At 39.0% G+C, this 22,912-nt stretch overlaps 1 protein-coding gene across 4 annotated transcripts in view; it reads left to right on the top strand.

Annotated features, from left to right (window-relative positions):
• The window catches only part of NFIA (nuclear factor I/A), a 369,436-nt gene that overhangs the window by 263,035 nt on the left and 83,489 nt on the right, over nucleotides 1-22,912 (top strand). For all 4 annotated transcript variants that reach the window (XM_012639455.1, XM_012639454.1, XM_012639453.1 and 1 more), the window contains exons 5-6: nucleotides 5,514-5,631; nucleotides 11,500-11,627. In XM_012639455.1, coding sequence (XP_012494909.1) covers nucleotides 5,514-5,631; nucleotides 11,500-11,627 — 246 coding nt within the window. The remainder of the gene's footprint in view (nucleotides 1-5,513; nucleotides 5,632-11,499; nucleotides 11,628-22,912) is intronic.

Genomic DNA, 22,912 nt, shown 5'->3' with positions numbered 1-22,912 from the left:
TGTGGTGAGCTGTTCAGGAACACAAAAGAAGTTCTAGGATCTGTAGGATTAAAGATCATATGGTCTAACCTCTGACTTCATGACCTGGGAGAGTCATTTAATCTCTTTATGCCTCAATTCCTTCCGAGTGGTGCTGTGAGGATTAAATGGGATGATGTACTTAAAGATCTCAGCCCAACTTCTGGCCCATATGATGCTTAGTAAATTGTGATGGTGATGGCGGAAGCAGTGGTGAATGGCGGTGGCGGTGGTGGTTTTTCATTTTTATCGTAATTATTATTAGAATTATGAGGCTCAAAGAGTTTCGATGACTTAATCAAGTTACACAGGTGGTTACTGGCAGGGCTGGGACTCTAGACAGTCTCTCCCAGTCCCAGACCAGCACTTTTTTATACCCCATGATACCTATCTCTCTTTTTAGCCTTCAAAATGCAACTCAATCTAGTTGAGGAGAAAAAGTTACATATGAGACAACCAAAGAATGATACAGCCTACAGTCAAGTACAAATGGAGCAAAATCAGATCTTATAATATCTGGAACAGAGCAAGTGCTGTGGTTGGTTCAGTACTTCCTTAACATCCCCACATTGATTGGCAGCGGCTACGAACCCCTGTCACACACCAGAAGGCCGTTGGTCTTTAGCCTCAGAAGCCCAGTGTGATATCCTGGACTGGTCAGAATTTAAGTGACATTGGACAAATCATTTAACTCTCAGCGACTTTTATTCGTTTCTTAATTTGCAAAAGAAGGACCTAATACCATTGTTAGCTAAGAAGTATACTGTGTTATATACATCTTACTGATGTTTTATATTTGTTAGAAGAATATGATTGTTTAATTATGTATGCCCTTCTTTTAGACCTGTTTACTATCCTGAAGGTCGTGTGAAATATCCACTGTAAAAATTCTCCTTTCTTTCTTGACAGCATAGTTTAGGCCTCCATCCCCTTGTGCTAGGACTCTTGCTTAGACCTTCCAACTGATTTCCCCACCTGCAGAATCTTAGCCCCTTTCATGCACTTTGCATACTGTTGCTTGGGTACAACAATGACCTTATCACTTTCCTACTCAGAAACTGTCATGGATCCTACAGATCACTCACTTTACTTCCTATCTCCAAACTCATGCACATACTTTGTCATTTGCCCAGAAAGCCTCTCCGCTCTCCTTCTGTGCCTCTTTAAACCTGAACATCCTTGAAGGCTCCGCTTAAGTGCCGACTCTTCCTGGAATCAGACCTTTTTCTGATCTCATAAGCCAATGGGATCTATTACTCCTCTGAACTTTCCTAACACATTCTTTGCATTTCTCCTATGAGATTTAACACGTTCAGCATTGCGTTAGATATTCAAGTCTATTTTAATATTCCACTTAGGTTGTAAACCTTTTGGAGGCAGAGACAGTATATGCCTTTTTATTATCTCAAGTTTAAGGCAAATACTGTATGTGAGAGTCAGTGTGGCGTGATAGGAAAAGCACAGGTGTCAAGGTTAGACATCTTTAAATTTTAACCCTGACTCTTTCTTTTTTGTCCTTCTGTAATCGAGGGCAAGTTATTTAATCTCATTCTAAAGCTTAGTTCTCCTCATCCCGAAAATGCACTTTCCTAAGGAGGTTGTTTTGAGGATTAAATAATTAGGTACAGCAAAACATGGCTTCATAGGGACTCAGAAAAGCCTGCTCATGTCCACCTCTTGAGTTCTTCATTACTTGTCGAAAGCTCCTTCTGTTCTTCAGATTGGAGGCACTGAGAATGCCCGCCCCAGCAGGGACACCCTACTGTGTGAGCTTTCTCTTTGGCATCACAGTGTCACTAAGTCAGAATGCATCCCAATAAGCTGACTTCCGTGTGATTTCGTACACACAGGCAGTAGCCGGGGGATGTTTCTTCACAGGTCTGTTTCGAAGAAGGCAGAGTTTGAGTCTGTGAATGACCAGGATTATTTAACGCAGATTGTGAAACCCAGTCTCATTTCAGAAACTTAGTGATTTTTTAAAATTCACGACACACATAAACCAGTTTGCCAAGCTCTAAAGTTACTCACTTGAAGTCCAGTAGACACTTTGGAAGGTTATCACCCCACTGCCAGGCCACCTGGTGCCATTTGCCACGTAACAGTTACAGCGTAGTAAGTGGTTCACAGGAAGTAAATATACGTGCAAGTTAAGGAATATTTACGTGGGCTTAATTATGTTTCAAATCTGTCTGAGAGGCAGGCACACCTTATTTACACGTGTTTTTCTTCCTTCACCTATTCTGGCTCCCTTGACATTTTAAAAAGGTAATCAAGGCAAAAGATCTTTTTCAAGGGTAGGTAACACAGTAGATAAAGTGTGTTGTGTAAGTGCAGCTGGGTGTTCACCACCAGGTAGGAGGCCCCAGACTTCTCCTCTTGGTCCAGCCAAGTCCCTCACACCCACATTTTGCTTTGTCTTTCTCTCCTTCCAAGAGCAAAGGAGTGAGGACCATGCAGTTTCCTCTGTGATCAGTATTGAAGCAGCTTCTCCACCCAGCTGAGGCCTCAACTCCATTCTAAAGTTTGTGTAGAACATCTGAATCCAGAGCTTTGACACTGATCAGCCCTATTACTTTTCTTTAGCTAATGAGAGGTGTGAATCTCTAAGCTTCAGGAAGTCACAAAGCATTCCTCAGTGCCTATGATATGTCAGGCTGGTGAAAGTGGCGCTGAGTGATCTGCCTGGGCCCACATTTGAGTAATCTTCTCCGGCCCCTCCTCCATGGCCAATTTCATACATAAAATGTGATGAAATAAAAGGAGAAATTATGCAAATAAATTTAATATAAAAAGCAAATTAGGGAATGACTAGCAAAATTATTAATCAGAACTCTGTTTATACTTACTGTCAAGCGTCACCATTTGTTCTTGAACTAAAGGCCCTTCCTCCATGAAAGCCTGTCATTGAGAGATGGGTTTGAATTTCAGAAAGTAGATGTGAATTTCAGAGTTTTCCATTTCTTAGCCGTCACTGAGATTAAGGTTTATTCCTTGCTATTAATCAAGCAACTAAGCATTTATTCTTAGAAATTGTTGTATTCCCTCATACCTTTGCTTGACTCTATGGTTCCATTACAGCACCACAATTCACCCATTTCCCAAGCAATAATCCTGGGAATCATCCCTCTTTCTCCCTTTTCCATTATTACGACAGTCGCTATCAACAGGTGTGCTTGATTCTAACCTCTGAGTTTAGACCCCATCCCCACCTTACCTTATTTAAATGGCCTCAGCTGCCTCTCTGGTTTACTGAATATATTCTTCAACTGCCACCCCCTGCCTCCCAAAGCTATCTTCACAACAGAGTGACCTTTCTAGGTTATACATGCGAATTTGATGATAGCATTCCCACACTTTGCTGGTTCTCCTTTGACTAATGAATAAAATTTAATGCAGCAACCAATTGCATTTGACCGATGTTTACCGACTGCCTCCTGGGGTTAGGGATTATATTAGATGCTGGCAATATAACCCCAGCAATTCTCAACTACAGTGGAGTGTGATTAGTGCTTTAATAGCTTATAAACTTGGGAATCTGCTGGATTCAAACTTATGTTCCTTAAAAAAGCCTATCAGATCCTTCAGGACCTGACTGTAACCAGCCCCTCTTTTCCTCGAGTATTGTGCATGATATCACCATGCCAAGCTATCAGAAATTCAGTAAACATTTTATGTTCTCTTACCTGCACCTAGAAACCCTCCATCCTTCTCAGTTGCATTTGTCTGTTTCACATTCTGACCAGGCATCATATTTTCTGAGGCCCTTTTACTCTCTTGAACCTCTCATCCCCAAGCTGGGTTAAATACCCACTTCTGTGCAGCCATATCAATTTAGGAATGCAGATGGTGTCCAAAATAAGATGGTTCAACTTTTGAGTCTTCAACTTCATGATGATGTGAAAGCGATTTGCAAACCGTAGACGCTGTGCTTCAAATAGCCATACAACCATTTTTATTTTCACTTTCAGTGTAGTGCTCGATAAATTACATGAGCTATTAAGCATTTTATTATAAAATAGGCTTTGTGTTAGATGATCTTGCCCAACTATAGGCTAATGTGTTATGACTTATGTTTAAGGTAGGCCAGGCCATGTTATGATGTCCAGTAGTTTAAGTGTATTAAATGCATTTTCAACTGGCCATATTTTCAGCTTACGATAGGTTTGTGGGAACATTACCCCATTGTAAGTTGGGGAGCCTCTGTAACTCTATCAAAGGACTTCTCAGACCCTCTTTAAATTAATCCGTCAGGCTTTCCCCTCTGTTTAAGGGTAGGCACCACATCTTTCATCTAAGTGCCTTCCTCACCCAGCATGGTTCTTGGCAATAGCAGGCTCTCAGTAATCGTTTGTTGAATGAATGAAAGTTCCTGGTTCACGATGTTCTTAACTATGGCTTTTTTCTGATGCATATTAACCTGTAATGTATTTATTTGTTTATATATCCACGTGTATGGGCTCAACTCTCAAACCAGTGCCTCAGTACAGTATTTATTGTTCCTGCTTTTGCATACTCTTTCAAAAGAGATCATGTGCATGATACAGTCACACTACTAATTTTACAGAGTTGTATTATAAGATTAGTAGGTGCTATTTATTTAATCAAAAATACTTATTAAGCTACTGTAAACAAGGTATCTAAAGACTCAAGGACCTTTAGATCCCTTGAAGTACAGGGAATCAATCTCACATAAGGGTCATCTCTGAAAATCACATATAATTAAAATTAAATCAGAGGTCGGCAAATTCTTTTATAAAGGGCCAGATAATAAATATTTTTGGCTTTGTGGGCCATACGGTCTCCATTGCAGCTACTAGTCTCTGATGGGATAGTGTGGCAGCAGTCATAGACAATATGTAAGTGAATAGGTACGCCTATGTTCCAGTAAAACTTTATTTACAAGAACTACGGCTCAGGGCTATAGTTTGAGGACTCTGCCTTAAATTCCAAGATTGGATAAATACTAAGATGTACACAAAGTGTGGAGGTGATTTGAAGTAAAGAGAAATCACACATTTCACATCGCAAGAAATTGAGAATGAGTGGGCTAGAAAGATGAATTTTTTTTTCACCAAAGTTCGGAACAGTATTCCAAAATGCAGATGAGTAGGTCCTATCAGGATCAGACAAAATTAGAAAGGCCTAGGGAATGTTTTGGTTAGTCATTCAAGAAAAGTTTAAGACCAAAACACGGAGAGGTATTTTTATTAAAAGCATTCAGGAATCTTGCAACCTTAGTGACAATTTACTGTTACATAAAGAGAAAAGATAAAAGGTATGTTAGAAAAACCATGCCTTTCTGGTGTAGACTATTTTTATTGTCAGCATTCCTTTGAAGACAGAGTTGATTATTGATTATTTTGGATAAACTTACCATTTAAATGCAAAAAAATGTGCTAAATGCAACACTGAAATATGCTCTCATTGATCTTTTATTCACAGAACTTAACTGATTTGTTTTTGTTTTTGTTTTGTTTTGTTTTTTTTAATTCTAGCACCAATAGCTGCAGGAACTGGCCCAAATTTTTCTCTCTCAGATTTGGAAAGTTCTTCATACTACAGCATGAGTCCAGGAGCAATGAGGAGGTCTTTACCCAGCACGTCCTCTACGAGGTAATTTGATTGGCGGCTCTTAAAGAGGTTATGCTGCATAGTTGCACACCTTGATTTTAACTCTGGGCCTGCTAGGCATTTAGCAATGTGCCTCTAGTGATAGAAGATACCAAAATAGCGGATTCAGCCCCGAAAGACTGGGGAGATAGAGCAAATGCACATGTAGCAGGAAAAAATACACCCTCCCCACACACATATATACACACACACGTACACACCAGACAATAAAAAATGGTGGCTAAATTATGTGACATGGGCTAAAAATAGTTAAAGAAGGCTTTATCCGAAAAGAGTACCTTGTGCTCAGCTCTAAATGTTAGTTAGAGTTGGCACGATGAAAAGGAAAAGGGAATGGAATTCTGGGTGGGGTGAGAACATAAGCAAAGGCATGAAGGAAGGATGGATGATGAACCCACATGTTTCAGGAAATGGAGGACAGGCTTGACTAGAGAAAAGGGCATGTGTTCTGGCTTGTTTGGCAGGAAGCAGACACTGATGACACTAGTCCAGTCCCCATGCTCACAGCAGAACTTATAGCTTAGTTCCAGCTCTTTTACTACTGAGCCCCGAAAGGTCTCAAAATCCAGTTTATTGGAGTTGCCCTAAAAGATGAAACCTATTTGATATCCTGCTGTGAGGTTATGCAAGTGAATGCAGTCAGATAAGAGGTTGGGGCCAGACTGTAGACCCCATTGCACTGGGAGACCTAAAAAATGTAAAAGCCGGACAAGCACCACCCAATAATGATTCTGGGGTTCTTGATCCCCTAAGGTCACAAAGCCAAAATCAAAATGAAGCATTTTGCAAGATCCTGTTGTCTCTAGATAACCTGTACCAGAGGAAAAGGGATTAGGCATTAAACCCACAGTATTCTTTTATAAATTGGCTTTAGCACTGGACTGTGACAACAAAGAAAAGAATGGTGCAGAACGATCTTTAATGTTTGTGTACTTTGCAGAAAAACGTTTGACAAAGGTATATTCTGCCTAAAGCAAGTACCCAGGTTTTATGATTTAAAACAATGGCCAGATTATAGAAATTTTTCTTGGTAGAGACTCATTCTTACCTTGCCTTTATATATTTTAAACATTATTACTTTAAAAAAAAAATCAACCTAGTCATTGCTAATACCATGAAGACAGTTGAAGAAACAGTTATTCCCTAAATATAACCGCCATATCCTACTATCATCTTTCATGTTGTTTAAAAGTTCCCCTTAGTTCACTGTAGTATCAGCCCCTCGGGAAACAGGAGTATCAAATCCAAAGTATATTTATAATAGAAGAAAAAGATTATGAATACATTCGGGTGTTAATACAGTTTGAGGATTTCTAATGTTTGCTGATGGAAAAGACATCGTGTGTAACTGCATTCAGTCAACATAAAAGAGCTTTGCAAATACTTGTGGGCAGTGATTAATTTAAAAGTTTATGGGCTGTTTGTTTTTCATATGTGTGCTGTACATGAACCATGTACATCCCAAGCAGTGTTCCTTACTTCCTATCTTTTTGCACACTTCTCCAGCTATGTTTTATTATCTTTTGTTGTGACTCTCAGAGAGAAAAGCTGGTTATTAATTTCATTTAAAAGGCTAGTGTCATTCTCATATTCTGCAAATAACTAACCCTGATAAGGAGGTAATTATAAACAGCATCAGTAGTTAATAACTCAGTAATATGTTTGTTTTTCTCTCATTAGGCTTGTCCTAGGATTTTTTTTTTAAAAAATTCTTTAAATACATAGATTCAGCAGAATCATCTGTGTACAGGTTAGAAAATGTGCCCAGAAGAATAGCCTAGATTTACATACAGAGAAGTTCATCAATTGATCAATATTTGTTCATGCTGTACCAATATTAATTGGTCACCTGCTCTGTGGCAGGCACTGTAGTAAGTGATTTACATACCTGATCTGATTTAATCTTCACAATAGTCTTACAACATAGACAGTCTTGCCATTTAAACAGTGGAGCAACAGTAAGCTCGGAGAAGTTAAGTAACTTGCGCAAAGAGGTAGTCCTAGTAAATGGCAGAGTCTCCTTTCAAAGTTTGGTCTGTTGGAACCTTGAAAACGTGCTCTTGCCACACAGAATTCTCCTAGGAACAGGGCTGATGCTTTTAGTAGGAAACAATAGAATATGAGGCCCTAAGAAAGGAGTTTCTAGCATCTACTCTTCCCTGACCCTTAGCATTTGCTATCTTGAATTATTCTTACCATCTTTTAGGTACGCACAGGTTCTGCCTCCCATCTGGAGTGTACGTCCCTTGAATGAGTGTCTAACTCTAACTCTTCCAAATCGGCAATGAACATTATTAAATGCCAAGGATATTGTCCTCAGCACTGTGCGTATAAGGTCAAATAAAAGGGGCTTTATAATCTAGTGGTAGGTACTGACAAGCAAATGGAAATTTTCAATTCTGGGTACTATGAACACTCAGTAAAGCGGCATCTTGTGGTCTTACACATAGCAGATGGGACTTACACATAGCAGAAATTAAGCAAATACTTGGAAATAAGGTAATATTCTTACCTTAATTTTTAGGCAGAATTGCTAGGAATATAAGAACAACTTCCATACACAAGAACAGATAGTGCACCACTCCTTAGGAGAATATTTACCCTCTCTTTTATATATAGATCTTACTGGTACTTTCGTGTTTTCTTCAAATGTTTCTGGGAGAATAGAATCAGTGTGTTAGAAAGTCAAGAGCAAGAAACAAAAATCAATGACTGATTCATTTCTAAAAGTAAGACAGATAAATAAGATTGATTGGTATTAACTGTAAGTTTTGTACCCCTTCAGGGTAAACATCTCCAAAACATAAAAAGGGTAATGTGAAAATTGGGATAAAATACCTTTTTTATTCCAAAAAGCATCATCAAGGTAAATCAGCTGTCAAGTTTGCGAAGTCAATAAACGTCCTGGAAGCCCTCTACCTGTCCTTCCTGGCCTTACTAACTTTTTTCATTCCTGATCATTCCTCTCTTCCATCCTGCGCCTCCAACTTCCAGACACTTACCTTAAAGTCCTTGCTCTCAAACTAAGACATTAGTTAATAACTACAGAATCTTTCGACTTTAGGATTTAATACCTGCTTGGGGTATTTGCATTTTATTGGAGGGAACCGAGGAAATCAAATGCTTTAAAAACTCAGAAAAATATTAGTAATGGGAGAATGATGGACAATGGAGTTGGCCTTTGAGGTCAGATTTCATTGAATCATGATACTTGGATGAATCTTTGTCAGATGCACTCATATGGTTGTTTTTAAGTCAATAGCCAGAAAAAAAAATAATTTCCCTGCAGATCTTACAGCTCCATCAGAATATACAGGCCTCACCTTTTATTTGCCAGGGTACTTGAGGGAAATATTTATTTTTTTCCAATATATATTCTTCCTATATCCTAGGTGATTTCAAGTGGCTTTCCATTTTAAAACACAGCAGATAGTATTAAATATGGAAATAGAGGCCAGAAACTATATGAAAAGATAGGAGAGGTTGTTATATTAGGAACCCGAACCAAGAGTTATGCTTAAGTTTAGCCTTGAGCTTCCTGGTTGCCAAGGCAAGAAGGGAAACAATATATTATATAATTTGCATTTTTGAATGAAAGAAAACAGAGTAAATCCATTCAAAGAGACCGTATTTTTCTGGTTATATATTATAGGGAATTTTTTGTGTATACCCTCTTATAAATGACTTCCATTAGATGTTGTTTTACATAAAATACAGAAAAGTTCTCAAGTGGCTATTTTTCATTGAACTTCAAGGAAAGCCAAGGAAAGAATATTAAACAAGCTATCAAAGGCATTTCCTTTGAGTATGAAGCTAGTGTAGTACAGTTATGTTACTTTCCTGTGGTCTGGCTTTAATGGGAATAGAACTTAATGGCTGAGAATACTGGAATGCCAACATTAACAATTAGAGTTTCTTGCCTTAAATTGGGCCCTGTACATTTTTTCATTCAGATTGCTGCTATCATTTCTTAACTCTCTCCTTACCCCTAGGCTCCATCCCCTTCCTTTCCCTTTGCCTTTCTAAATCCATCATCTGTACAATCACCAGAGTCACTTTTCTAAACTGTAACTCCTGTGTCACTCCCTGTTTAGACTGTGCCAGGGAGTCTCCATTGCTTATGGGATAAAGTCCAGACATAGGGTATCTTCTGTAACCTCCACCCTCCTATCTTGCTGCGCCCCTCCTTCCACTTCAGCCGCCCTCAACAGCTGGCAATTCTCCGAATGTATCACACTTTACTCCTGATGTTGCTTCTGCCTGATATGCACCTCCCTCCTGGGGGTGATGTTCAAAATATCTGATAACCTGTGTGACAGGAGCATACCAATTAGAACAGATGCTTCCTGCTGCAGAGCTGGGGCTAGGTCCTGGAATGCTCCTGAGGTGCCAGACATTAACCCTTTAGGTTTGGGACTGTGAGGGTGTCCTGGGGCAAAGAAGGGGAGGAAAAGGTTGGAAGCAACGTGTGGGGCTCGAGACAACGACAGTTTACCAATTGGTAAAGAAACATTTCGATATTTTGAAAACCAAAATGGCTGCCCATGTGGTATGTCAGCTGAATGACAGCCTACCTCTGCCCTTCCCTTCTTTCTTTCCTGTCTCCTCGACAGTCTTAAAGACAGCTCAGGAGCCATCTCCTCTAGGAAGTCTTTCACGACTCCCAGGCTGGCCTGTTGTTGTTTCCTTCCCCTGTGGTGTGACCTCCTGTGCCTATACAGGGTTCCATCATGATACCTGCATTTCTCTTTTGCACGGTCTTAGTTCCCTCTCTGCCTCAGTCCATGGAGACAGGGGCCATGTCTGACTCTTCTCAGACTTAGCACTTAGCACAGCACCTGGCATGCAGGATGTGCACAACAGGTATTTGATGAATGAAAAACATTTGAAAAATTCTGTACCCTGACACACGAGGAAGAGACTTCCCAACAAGCATTCTCGCTAGCCATGAAATCCACCCATTCTGATAGCATGTTGGTGGCTTTCTCAATTAAGACAACTAGAATGAGAATAGCAGCAGGGTAGCATTTTACTACTTTTTTACCCCTGAAGCCTCAAACTGGGAAAAGAATTCAGCCCTTCAACTGGAGGAAATGAGATACATTGTGGAAATTTCTCTGAAAGTCTCTCCAAAAAAAAAACATCCCTACCCTGGTGGGATAAAACTTCATTTTGGTAATCTCTGTATAGAGGAAACGCATAGAAGTCATTGGGCCACTCTTTCCATGTCCCTCATTCCCACGGGGCAATGCTCTCCTTCCTCCTATTTTTATCTGTTTTGCTCACTGTTTTATCTGTAGTGTGTAGAGCAAGACCTGGACTAGCTGTGCAGTAAATATTTTTTTGAACGAATACTCCATGTGGAAGATGGGCAAATGTGGCGGAAAAAAAAAAGGCAATCCAATCTTGAAGGATCGTGAGCCCTGCTTTTTAATCCTTTCTGGGGTTCCAGCAGGGATTAGACTGATGTCTAGGTACATTGCTGACGGCCAGGCCCCAGCCACTGCCTGTGGAGACAGGAAATACGTGGGCTCCCTACCAACACTTCCAGGTGGAGACAGGAGCGGCAGCCAGCCACCGGTTCCTCAAAAGGAAAAAAGAATAGGATGTGGCAGCAGCAGCAACTTGAGTGACAATAAAAATCAAACCCAGGCACTTGGAACAACGCAGACCCAAGACTTTGTTCTACATCCAGTGACTCACCAACCTGAACAAGAGCCTGAAAAGAGTCCTGGAACTACAGAGCTGCCCAATTACTTCCTCCCCTGGCTTTCTTTCAACCAGAGGTGCCGTGTCCGAGCGAAAGGTGATTTGTATTGCTTTTAAACGTGGACGCATTTCTTGTTTCAGCTCCACAAAGCGCCTCAAGTCTGTGGAGGACGAAATGGACAGTCCTGGAGAAGAGCCATTTTATACAGGCCAAGGACGCTCCCCGGGAAGTGGCAGTCAGTCGAGCGGGTGGCATGAAGTGGAGCCAGGTAAGCAGGGCGGGGTGGCACGTGGCCAACGCTGGGAAATGTGTGTGGGGTCCCGTGCGATGCATGAGAGTGAAGAAAGAAGGGTTAGGTAGTTGACTTTTTCAAGATGAACTCTGGTTTGCATTGTGATCCTATTGCCACGTGATAAAAGGGTGGCCTGCAAAGCAGTGATTCAACTGAAACGAACGACGGGGGAGAATTTTTTCACCTACACCACAATCCAGCATGTGGTTTGCTTTTGTTTTTGTTTTATACTATCTTTTGCTTTAGTTTTTTGAATTATCTTTTAGTAATTATAACAAATACCTATCAACTTTTTCAGCTGGATTGATAACATTAGAAAGGTAAATGGGTTTCTTATGCTACAGTTTATACTTGGGATTTTCATATAATGAGGACACTTTGCAATATTTTTTCCTATCACTGGGTATCATCATGATTGTTTTTCTATTTAAATGGGACAATTTTCTTTATTCCCAACTGTACTTGACTAAGCAAATGATGACTGCTGGTTCTAACCTCCTGGGGTAGTCTAGTCTTGGCTCTGGAGTCTTGAGAGTAATATGAATAATTCTGATAGCAAAAGCTTGTTGAAATTTTTATCAATGTCTGACTCCATGTGGGTAAGAGGGAACCTTCTCCAATGCCTTCCCAAATATGACAAGTCAAATGGATGTAGAGGATAGAGTGTGGGCTTTGGAATCAGACAGACAGAGTGTAATCCTGGCTTCAACTGCTGTTGGCTGTGTGATTGTGGGCAAATTACCTAATCTCTCTGAGCCTGTGTCTCCATTTTTATAATCTGACAGTAGTAATAGCTATTTCAATGTTCTTGAGGATTAAATAAGGTAACATTCACAACCCTTCTAAGAATTATACCTAGCATAGAGTAAGTATGATGAAAATGTTCTCTGGCCATCCTTCCCCACCACTGCCTCACAGTAATTCCTGCAAGAACAGACAAGCACCAGGAAAATCTCTGAACCAACCCCTTCCTCTACACATCTCAGCTCCCTTCTCTCCTGCCTATCATTTTTTCAAAAGACAACCCCCAGAGGGTGTCTATAAAGGTATAACGTGAGGGAGATTTGGGGGGTGATAGTTCTTTATCCTGATTGTAGTGGTGGTTACCATAATCTATAGAAATGCTAACATTCACAGAAGTATATACCTTTCCCCCTCACCCCCAGTTAGTTTTACTGCATCATAATTAAAAACGAAACAAAACAAAACACCTCAAGCCCCACTGGTTGGGTCTTTTATCTTGCTCCCTTTATTAAATGTAAACATTTCTCTCTGCCTTGCTTCCATTTAACACCTGATCTTCTCCCTCGACTCATTCATTCATTCACTCACTCAACGGTCTCCACTGGGAACTTTCTCTGTATGAGGCATTAGGCCAGGTTCTGGCAACTCAGGGATGCACACGAAGGTTATGGCCCCAGCTTTCAAGGAATCACAAGCAGGGGTGGGAAACAAACACATAAACAGATCGTTATGCAGTAGTATAGAAGTGCAGAGATGCTGATATTAGCCTCTGTGCCTTCTTTTTCTATTTATTACCAACACAACACTCAAGGTGTGGTGGTTCTTCAACGAAGGTCACACATCAGCTGTACTCCACACTTGTGGAGTTTGCCTAAAGTGGCTAAGAAATAAACCCAGGCCTAAATGAGCATGAAAATGCTGACTGCTCCTTGCCATTAACCGCATCGTCAGCATGACCTCAGTATAGTGCAGATGAAAAGTTTATGTGCTATTAAAAAATTATAAGATGTAAAACTTCTTTGAACCCTTTTTGAAAGGCTAATTAGAGTCCTAGCCAATTTACCTGCTTCAGTGCAAATCAGAATCAAATATACATTTGTGCTTGATTATTGTATGCGTGCATTTTTGTGCATATCGCAGCTGCTCTCTTAGGTTGATGTACAAGAAGCTCCTCCTCCGTGAGGCTGTGGTCCTTACATGGACTTCTTTTAGGTATATTTGGGGGCAGTGGGGTTTGGTTTAATATAGGGTACTTCAACCTAGTGAATCTTTTATTCAGAGTAATTCCTATTCCTCTCTGTACATTATGGTGCAAATAGTCATAAATTTTAACATCTGAATGTTTCTATCTTTTGTAGTCATTAAATAACTAAAGTTTAGCGGCTGGATCCTTTTTAAGAGACGTGTGTATATGTATTTTCTTTTTAAAGAATCTCCCACAATTATATTCCCGACTGATTCTCCATTCTCTTTCCCCATTTCATTAAAAAAAAATGCAGTTTCATGGTATATGTTTGTGGGAGGTGGGAGAGGACAGTGGATAAATTTACATTTGGCCATATTCAGCATAGAAAGTCATAATTGAAACAGGGCCTGAGGGGACATTAAAACTCAACTGAAGGATGTTGCACATGTTCATGGTGACTTTGGTGTCATTAACTCACGCCAGCCATTTTAAATGGATAATTTATGCTGCCAGATGGTCCTTTTTGGGGACTTTCCATCAAGCCCAATCCCCTTTTTGGCACAGAAAACACCTTTATGTTGTTCCCACACTTATCCCGGCCTGCATAGCTTTTCCCCAGGGGTACAGTTAATTGAGTAGGAGGCTTTTAGTGGTTCTCTCATGTAAATTACCTTCAGGAATATGTTGGGAGTTATGTATATCTGAATGCACCGGCAGCTTCTCGGTTGCCCACATTTGGGATAATTCTTTCAAACAAGGACTAAGGATACTTTGTTTATGCCTCAGATGTCACACAGGAAGCAAGACCTGTACTTACTCCCCACTCAGAGAGCTTTGCATCTGTTTACCTGCCCTCAAATGCTTTTTCAGGACTCCCTGGCCAAAAGAGGGCTGAAGGTTGCCAGAAGAGACAAATTTCCTAGAGCAACAGGAAGACTTTGGAAAGTAAAACAAACCAGACATGCAGTAAATTACACGGGCTCTTTCAGATGTCTTTTGTAGTATCCTGTTCCGCATTAGTTATCTCAGCACTTTCAGTGCACAGCTCTTATTATCTGGAAAGGCGGGCATAGGAGATTAAAGATGATGTTAGTTTAAAAACATCAGACAACCTCAGGCTGACTTTTGCTTCTCTTACAATGCTGCATTTGTTTCTTCCACTTAGTTTCATTTCCCAGTTATCTAAAAACTGGGTTAGAGTCTAAGCTTTGAAGCTAATCATGAACTGATGAAATGAGTCTATGAAATTCTGTCAAGCAAAAATGCATATACCATCAACTCTTATCTATCTCTACAAATGAAAAGTTGCAGAGAAACTGATAATGCAAATCAATAGGAAAGAAACCAGCAGGCAGGTGCCTACATTGGGTCAAACACTGTTGGTTCTTTCATATATAGGGTAAAATTCTAGTTACGACCGAGTACCCTACTGTGTACCAAGTTTTTAAAAAATTAATCTCCCTTAAAATATGCAATATATAATAATTCTACCTCTACAGAGATGAAAACTAAGAATCATAAAAGGTTAAGTGAGTTGCCCAAGCCCACACAGATAGTAAATCTGTGGATCTGCAATCTGCAAAATTTGATTCAAACCAAATCTGACTTCAGAGCATAAGTTTTGTCTTCTATACTCAATAATCTCTTTTACTATAAACGTTTACACTTGCATTTTAGGGTCTCACGTCCTAGACTTGTACTTAAGGTAAAACATAATAACGAAGAACAGTAAAGAACTCATCAGAAACACCTGAAAATCCCCTATTTTCCTTATCCTAAATGCTTACCATACAGCCCACTCCAGGGAAAGGCTATAGGTTATTAAATACACATAGGATACAATATAGAAACAAAGAGTATTAACTGTTAACAAAGCAAAATGTCTATCATTTTCACCCATAAAATCATAATAGTCATTGGCATTCAGGTCATCTTCGTTCGAATAATACTTCATCAGGGAGACACTCCGTGATCTAAAGTAGCTGCTGCCCTCTCTCTGTCATCCTATAATTCACAACCCTGCTTTCCATTCTTCATGCCTTTTTCCACTGTTATTGTCTATTTTCTCCCTGTGGGATATACACTCCATGAACAGTGGGACTTAGTCCGTCTTTCCCACTGCTATGTCCCTAGCATCCATAACAGTGTCTAACATGTAATAGACACTCAATAGGTATTGATTGATTGAATGAATGAAGCCATGGAGCAGAGAATTTTGGGTGTTCTCAACAAACTTGAAAGCAGAATGTGCTACCAATAATCTTTTCAGAATTGGCATTTACTATATTTTCAATTTGGAGGCTTTCAGTCAAATCCAATTAGTAGCAAGTAGCAAGCAAAACGATTGCTAAGGCCCAGCCAAGAGCCCCATTGACTGGTAGCTATGCATCAAACTTTATTGCAAGTATCCCTCACCTTGAAGGGTGTTCCTTTAAGTGACTCAAACTTTTTTTAAAAAATAATTTTGTTATTTTTAAAGATAATTCTTTATTATGAGCTCTATGTTAAAAATTCCAACAATGAAGCCTTTGTAGAATGTTTTGTGTAGTTTAGACAACTTCCCTGATTTACCTGTGAAAAATTTCATATTTTCGTAACAAATTTTCTCTTATACAAGTATAAGGAACAGCCATATGAGACGCTTCAGACCTTTGCTACTCAAAGTGGTCTGAGGACCTGCAACATGGCGTTGCCTGGGAGCTCATTAGAAATACAAAAACCTCAGACCCCACCCAGACAGACAGAATTTTAACAAGCTCTCCAGGTGATGCCTATGCATGGTAGGGTATGAAAAGTACTGATTTAGGTTGCCCCTTTTTTCCTTTAGTTGGGCTCTCACTACTCAATACTTGTCTGGAAGCCACCTTAACTTTAAATGTCGTGTTCCCCACCACCTTACTTTAAATATTGTGTTGTGTTCCCTAACCTTTTTCCCTATGTTAAGTAGCAATGTCTTTAAACTATTCTAGATATGCAGAAATCTAACCTATTTTCAAATGGATCAGAGAAGATTATACTCTGGGTGACTCCAGGTACCTCACTACAAGAAAGAAAATTCTCTTATATCTGTTTCTCATATTTCTCCAGTTTAAGGACCTGCTGCATGAAGAATGGCTGGTTATCTAATCATTGTAATTAAAGCCGAGCTGAGTCACTGAATCTTCATTAAGTGCTAGCTTTACGCAGTATGCTAGAGTAGATACAAAGAGGACTGCACCAGTTCCCATCTTCAAGGCCTGACCTCTGAGTTGCCTCCACTGTCAGTCACTACCTGTAAGATGGGAACTGTTACTTCCGCTCCATCTGTCATAAAGTTATGACGAATGAGGTAATGAAGGCCAAAGTCCTTTGTAAAAGTTAATGTTCTCTAGTCACGTGAAATATCATTGTAAGGATTATTGAGGGAGATGGGCCTTACCCAGCTGATGGTAGTTGAATGCAGATGGGGTTAAGAGTTGTAGGAGTGAAAGAAGAGAGTTGTTAAATCTGACTGGAGAATTAGGGACAATTTCCTTAAAAGGTGCCAATTAAACTGGGTTTAGATTGAAATCCAACTGAGAAACATTCATGTCTCGCTTGGAAGTGAGACTTTATGTCTCTTAGTTGTTCAGTGGTTAGTATATATAAACTTAAGTCTTCTTCATACATATTTCTTCCTAAGTTGCAAGGCAGCTCTGCAAATATTCTGTAAACCTTTTTTAGGTTCTTTGTGTCTCTAAAATTGAGTACTCCTACCGGGGATCCACTGGGCTTCACAGATTACTGGGTCGGACCACTGTAAATTTCAGACCACACTTGCATTGAGCACATACGTATCAGTCAGTTTCAACAGACCTGGCATAGAGCTAATTTTTTATTGTAAAAAGAAAATTAAATTATAGTATTTTTCAGTGAAAGGTAGTACTCTGTATGAATATGGGCATAAGAGGCTATTTAAATTTCCTCCTATAGCAAAATATTCAAAAGTCTAACATGCCTCAATTATATTGGGATTATAAAACAATTAACAGACACAACTACATCATCCAAGATGTTGGAAGTTCCAAGCAGTTCTATGAAAGTTTTGAAGTCAAATTTGATAAGTAGTAAATTTAATTGTAGTTATTTTCTTAAATACTTTCAGAGATAAACTTCTTCCCAAAGAGTAAGTTGTTCTCATTTTTGAAGGTCAAAATTAAGTGCTTTTAATAGCATGTCCTCTGTTCCTATCACAATTATTTAGTAAAGAGATGTATTTTTAAAAACTTGTTTAAAAGCATCTGTCTTTAAACAAGTTTGGTAAACATCTGGTCAACCAGCGACCCAGGGCACTTAGAACGAGGTTTCAGTGTCACAACTACTGGCAGCCTCGTTGAATTTTGCAGACTTATGTTAGTTCGTTGTTAATTTCAAATATCACGTATTAGGTTCACTTGGATTCCCAAGTCTGCCTTGTCCTAATTTGACTGCCAACAGTCATTCATCAATTACGAGAGTAGAGGACGTCCACCAACTTACACTTCCAGCTGAGACACATAGGAGGCCCATTATCAGTGCCAGTAAAAAGGCAGCAGACTGGTAACAATAGTACACTGATCGTGGGCACTCTGCCGCACTAGCATATATTAGGGAAAATGATTGCGTCTCCCACAGTCTCCGCTGTAATAGGAATAGTCACTGTTACAGAACATTGCCATGGGATCAATGTCTTGGCTTTTCTTCTGCATTTATGGAGCAGTAGGAAAGCATCATTCTGTGACAAGATTCTCTTCCATTATCTCTTTTCGTACTGGCACCTGCTCATTAGAGACTGGTGTATGTGGGGCACCGGTACGGTAACAAGGGGGTCTGTCCTTTAGTGACCCTTCTTTATCAGAGAAATTTCACCCAAATTAAGAGGTTATCACAGGAAAGCTGCATTACAAAATGAACACTCGAACCCTCCTTCAAAAATGCCCTTACCTTCTTTATCAAAGCTGTTGAGGTTGTTTTTTTTTTTGTTTGTTTTTGTTTTTATGTCACAAAAGGACCTAAAACAACCCCTTGTAATTGGAGTCTGAAAGATTTCCTATTACAAGAAAAGAAATACTCTTGTCATATACGCACACATATACTCTGTGTGTGTGTGTCATATACATATATATCATAAAGCATGATCCAAAAAAATTACTGTTTTTATTCCTGAAGCCTATTATAGTACCTGGCAACATGGTAGTCATTCAATCAATATTTGTTGAATAAATAAATAAATCATAAGATACAGACCACACATGTCTTATCTCACCCTTTTAGTAGGATGAAGTGCTCAGAAGGCACAGGGCTGCACACAGTTGTTGAATGAATGAGTGTTGCCCCACTTGCCTCAAAGAACCCAGATGCGCAATTTTGTGAATGCAGAGGCTCCCAGGAAAGCAGATGCTGCATTTCAGCTGGTCTCGTCTGAATAAATAAATTACCCAAATCTCTAAATTTTTAATTTCATGTTTGAAAATGAAGCTGTGTAAATATTCTAGAAGGGGAGGAAGAAAGAGATGTAGCTTATACATTAGGTGTGTATCTGAAATCTTCCTGCCTGTCACCATCCTCAGCACAGCCCCAGTGGCTTAGGTAGCAAAGTGCTGGCTCATTGTGTGGCTTGATTTAGCATGTTGTAAGGAGGAACTTCAAAGAAAAGTTCATTCCAATCAAAATCTTCGTAGGCTTGCTGGGGAGGGAGACAGTAAGAAATAGAATGTATTATAAAGAGGAAAAAGTACAAATTAAGATTAATAAAGTCTACAATTCTTGTATTCTGCCATGAGCAAGCCTGAGATTTTTAGCACCTACTCTGAATTTTCATCTCCTCATATGTAAACCACTGAGGACAATAAAACAGGCTTGCCTTTTTAACTCATAGCTTTGAAAAGATCAAATGAGATCATAAAAACAAGAGCTATTATTTATTAATCACCAGCTGTGTGCAAAGTACTGTTCATGGCACTATACCTAAAGTATTTTTAATATAATCAAAATATACTTAATAAATGCTAAAGCTTTAAAGACATATTGTATATTTATGGGGGTAAATACTTTGAAAACTCCAAAGTGCTATATGATTTTATTACACTATGAAATTTAATTAAAGACATATTGTACTTGTCTGTGTATATTATATGCAAAGTACTATGCAGGATGGTAGAAGAAATATAAAAATAAGAAAGACTGAACTTGCCTTCAAAGAGCTTACAGCCCAGTGAAGAAGAAAGCGTAGCTAATTAAACAGGTACCCAGTAGCTGTGATATAAGATGCGAGTATGACGAGCATCATGTAAGTGAGGAGTTTATTCAATGGCCTGGACCACAATCTTCCACTGTATCTGTTTGAAAGAACTAATGCATCAGCCATTCCATTATTAAAGGAGCGGCAGTGAATACTGGCCCCTGTTTCCTTCCCTTCATAATATCGGAGTCTAATCTCACTTTATTTCTAAGAAGCACGTAGAGAGCTGACATACTAGAAGTCCTCAGGAAGTGCATGCACGAGGCAGTGCCATCCTGATTCAGCAAAAGATACAGTAGATCGTTCTGCACTCATGGACCCAAATCTCCCCTGCCTGAAACAGTTTTCTGATTTATAGGTAATAGATTGGGCAGAATTTGAGCAAATATTTGTTTAGAGGAAATAAAATTATTCTGAATAGAGATTAAATTCACCAAAGGATAAAATAACCAGAAAGTATAGTTGCAAGAGGAGAAACAAAAGATGAAAAAAAGATAGATAAATAGATCATACTTGCTTAAGAGTTCACCGTGGTGTTTTCCTGCATCTAATAAATATTTAAATATTTGTAGAACTCAAATAGAAGGTAATTTTAACCTCTGATATAAAGAGAACAAAATATTTTTTTAGTGATCTTACTTCCTCTGTTCTATTTTATGAACACAATGTAGCTATTCCATAGGCTCAATTAATACCACAATTTGATTAACAATAAAGATATATTTGCTTATATTTTGTCACCGCTGCTGAAATTTTAAATATGTAAGTGTTTTATAACTACTAGTAATAGCTAACATTTGTTGAGTACTTACTATGGGCCATACATTGCTCTAAGCTATACATACACATATATATATGTACATGTACATGTATATTCATTTAGTTTCTAAAAAAGTGATATAAATCACGAATACTACTATTTGCAGATTTATTTCCCTCTCTCATATGTTTTTATATTTTTCCTACATACTGATAATTCTATTTAATGTTAAATAAGCAAATATAACACCATAAATTTATTTGGAAATAAAGTTCTGTCTTTTTTGGCTATCAGTGTTTTAAATAAAGTAGTTTTTTTTAATACTCCAGAATAAGAGGGTTTTACACGGGAAATGGGAGAAAGGGGGAAGAAAGAAGTCCTCTGGAAGATGCAGATCCCAGGAGTCAATAGCTTTTCTGCCTGTGCTTGTAGCAGTTTCTGATGAGCTGTGCACATCCCAATTGCTTTCCTGCTCAGCAGAGGATTACAATAATGCCTATTTATCCAACTCTATCCATCCAAGGATTTTAGATACATCATAAACTCATCAATTAATCAGAGACATGGCACCCATTTCGAGATGCTGGGTGAATTACATCCTAGAAGATTACGAGAAATGCTCACGTTGACATAGTAGATCAGGAAATATCTCCTGATGGATGCCTGAACAACACACCGAGTAGCAAAACGCAGAGGGCTCTGTCCAGCGCTGATTCACAAAGTATGTCTCTCAAACAGGAGAAAACTTCTGGGATAAAAAGGTCACTAATTTCAAAGCATCTCTTAAACTTGAAAAATTCAACTAAGATAGAATGACAAAGCTGATTAAACACAGTTAATTAGCTTACCTCTTCAGAGTAAAGTACTACCAACCTTCCTTTCTTAACAGTTAAAAACCCCTCTGAAACCTTTGGATTTTTAAATTCGTTCTCGATTCTCTGGTCCGTTTGGAGTGAGGAACTCTGCCTCTGGTCCAGTGTGTTCAGCCCACTGTGGAAAACCGGCTTTACAGACAGCTGTGAATGTTCAGTGTTCATCCAGATAATTCTCCTGCACTTCTGTGTTTTAATGTGGTCTGAGCATTTTATTGTTCTTCATTTTGAAGAAACATTCCAATCTCCAGAGATCTTCCACTTTGTGTATATAAAGTTTTCATTTGCGTAGCTGGAAATGTACTCAAGTCATTCAAGGAATGGCAACCCAATATCCATTTCTAATCTGAAGTGTCATCTGTAGTACCAGATTATTCTGCCATGTTAGCTAACCCAACTCAGAAATCACTTAACTGTGATTAGCCTCCAAGATTAATGAATTCTAGGATATCGTGATTACTTACGACTTAATGCCAGTCAGAATTTGCCATCTGCCATTCAGCCATTTCATGAACCCCGCCGAAGCGAGGGTTTGTCAAAATGGCTGTGCAACATCTCTCACATTTTAACACTCTTCAGAGACTTATATAAGCAACACTTCATGTTCTCCTGTCAAAATACACGTGTAAGGATTAAAAGTAGTATGAGATGCTTAAGAATGCTTTACAGGGCCAGTTACTCTTTGATATTTATCACTTCATGATGGTGACACCTGCTTCTAATTTTAAGAGTTCTTTCTTCCAGTGGGTGATTTTTTTTTCTCAGAAATCTTATCCTCAAAAGACTTAACTAGTAATTTTTCTCCTTTTGATGTGCTTGATATTTTTATGAGTTTGTTCATCAGCACTGACGCCTTAACATGACTTTAGTTTAGAAAAACATCTTTGTAATAAATACTCATTATATTAGGTCACATAGTTTTTGCCCTAGCCACACATTTGAAGACTTTTGCAGAGATATAATTTATTATAAATGCCATTACCTGCCACTTGGCCTACTTGATAGTTGTCTTCGGTTGACGAAAGCCGTAGACATAGATAAATTCTTCCTTGTGGGAACAGTCCCGTAAGTAACTTACATCCAGTGCCCTTATTTGGTTGTCTTTCACATTCAAAGGCAGGGTTGGTGGCCATTGTCATTTGAGATTTGGTAAGTGGAAGGACAGAAATAGAGAGGAACCTAGTTCTGTGTATTTAGACACACATGGAAACAGTCTTTTGGTTTGGGGTTAGCCAGTCCTAGTGGTAGTGCCCAACTTAGTTTGCTTTCTTGTTTTTATCTTGTATAAAGACCTTTTCCTCACAAGTGCTGGATAAAGTTCATCGCATGAGTAGAAAAAGCCGCAAAATATGGTGTATAGCTAGCAACCCATTCTGATTGGCCTGTAGGGAGTTGTCTGTATAAAATTGGATCCTTGTGTTACGTTCCAAAAAAAGGTGTGAATATGAAGAAGAAGTGTTA

Source organism: Propithecus coquereli, unplaced genomic scaffold, assembly GCF_000956105.1.
Source record: "Propithecus coquereli isolate 6110/MARCELLA unplaced genomic scaffold, Pcoq_1.0 Scaffold14, whole genome shotgun sequence".
Taxonomy (NCBI): domain Eukaryota; kingdom Metazoa; phylum Chordata; class Mammalia; order Primates; family Indriidae; genus Propithecus; species Propithecus coquereli.
This window is presented reverse-complemented; position numbering and strand designations above follow the sequence as displayed.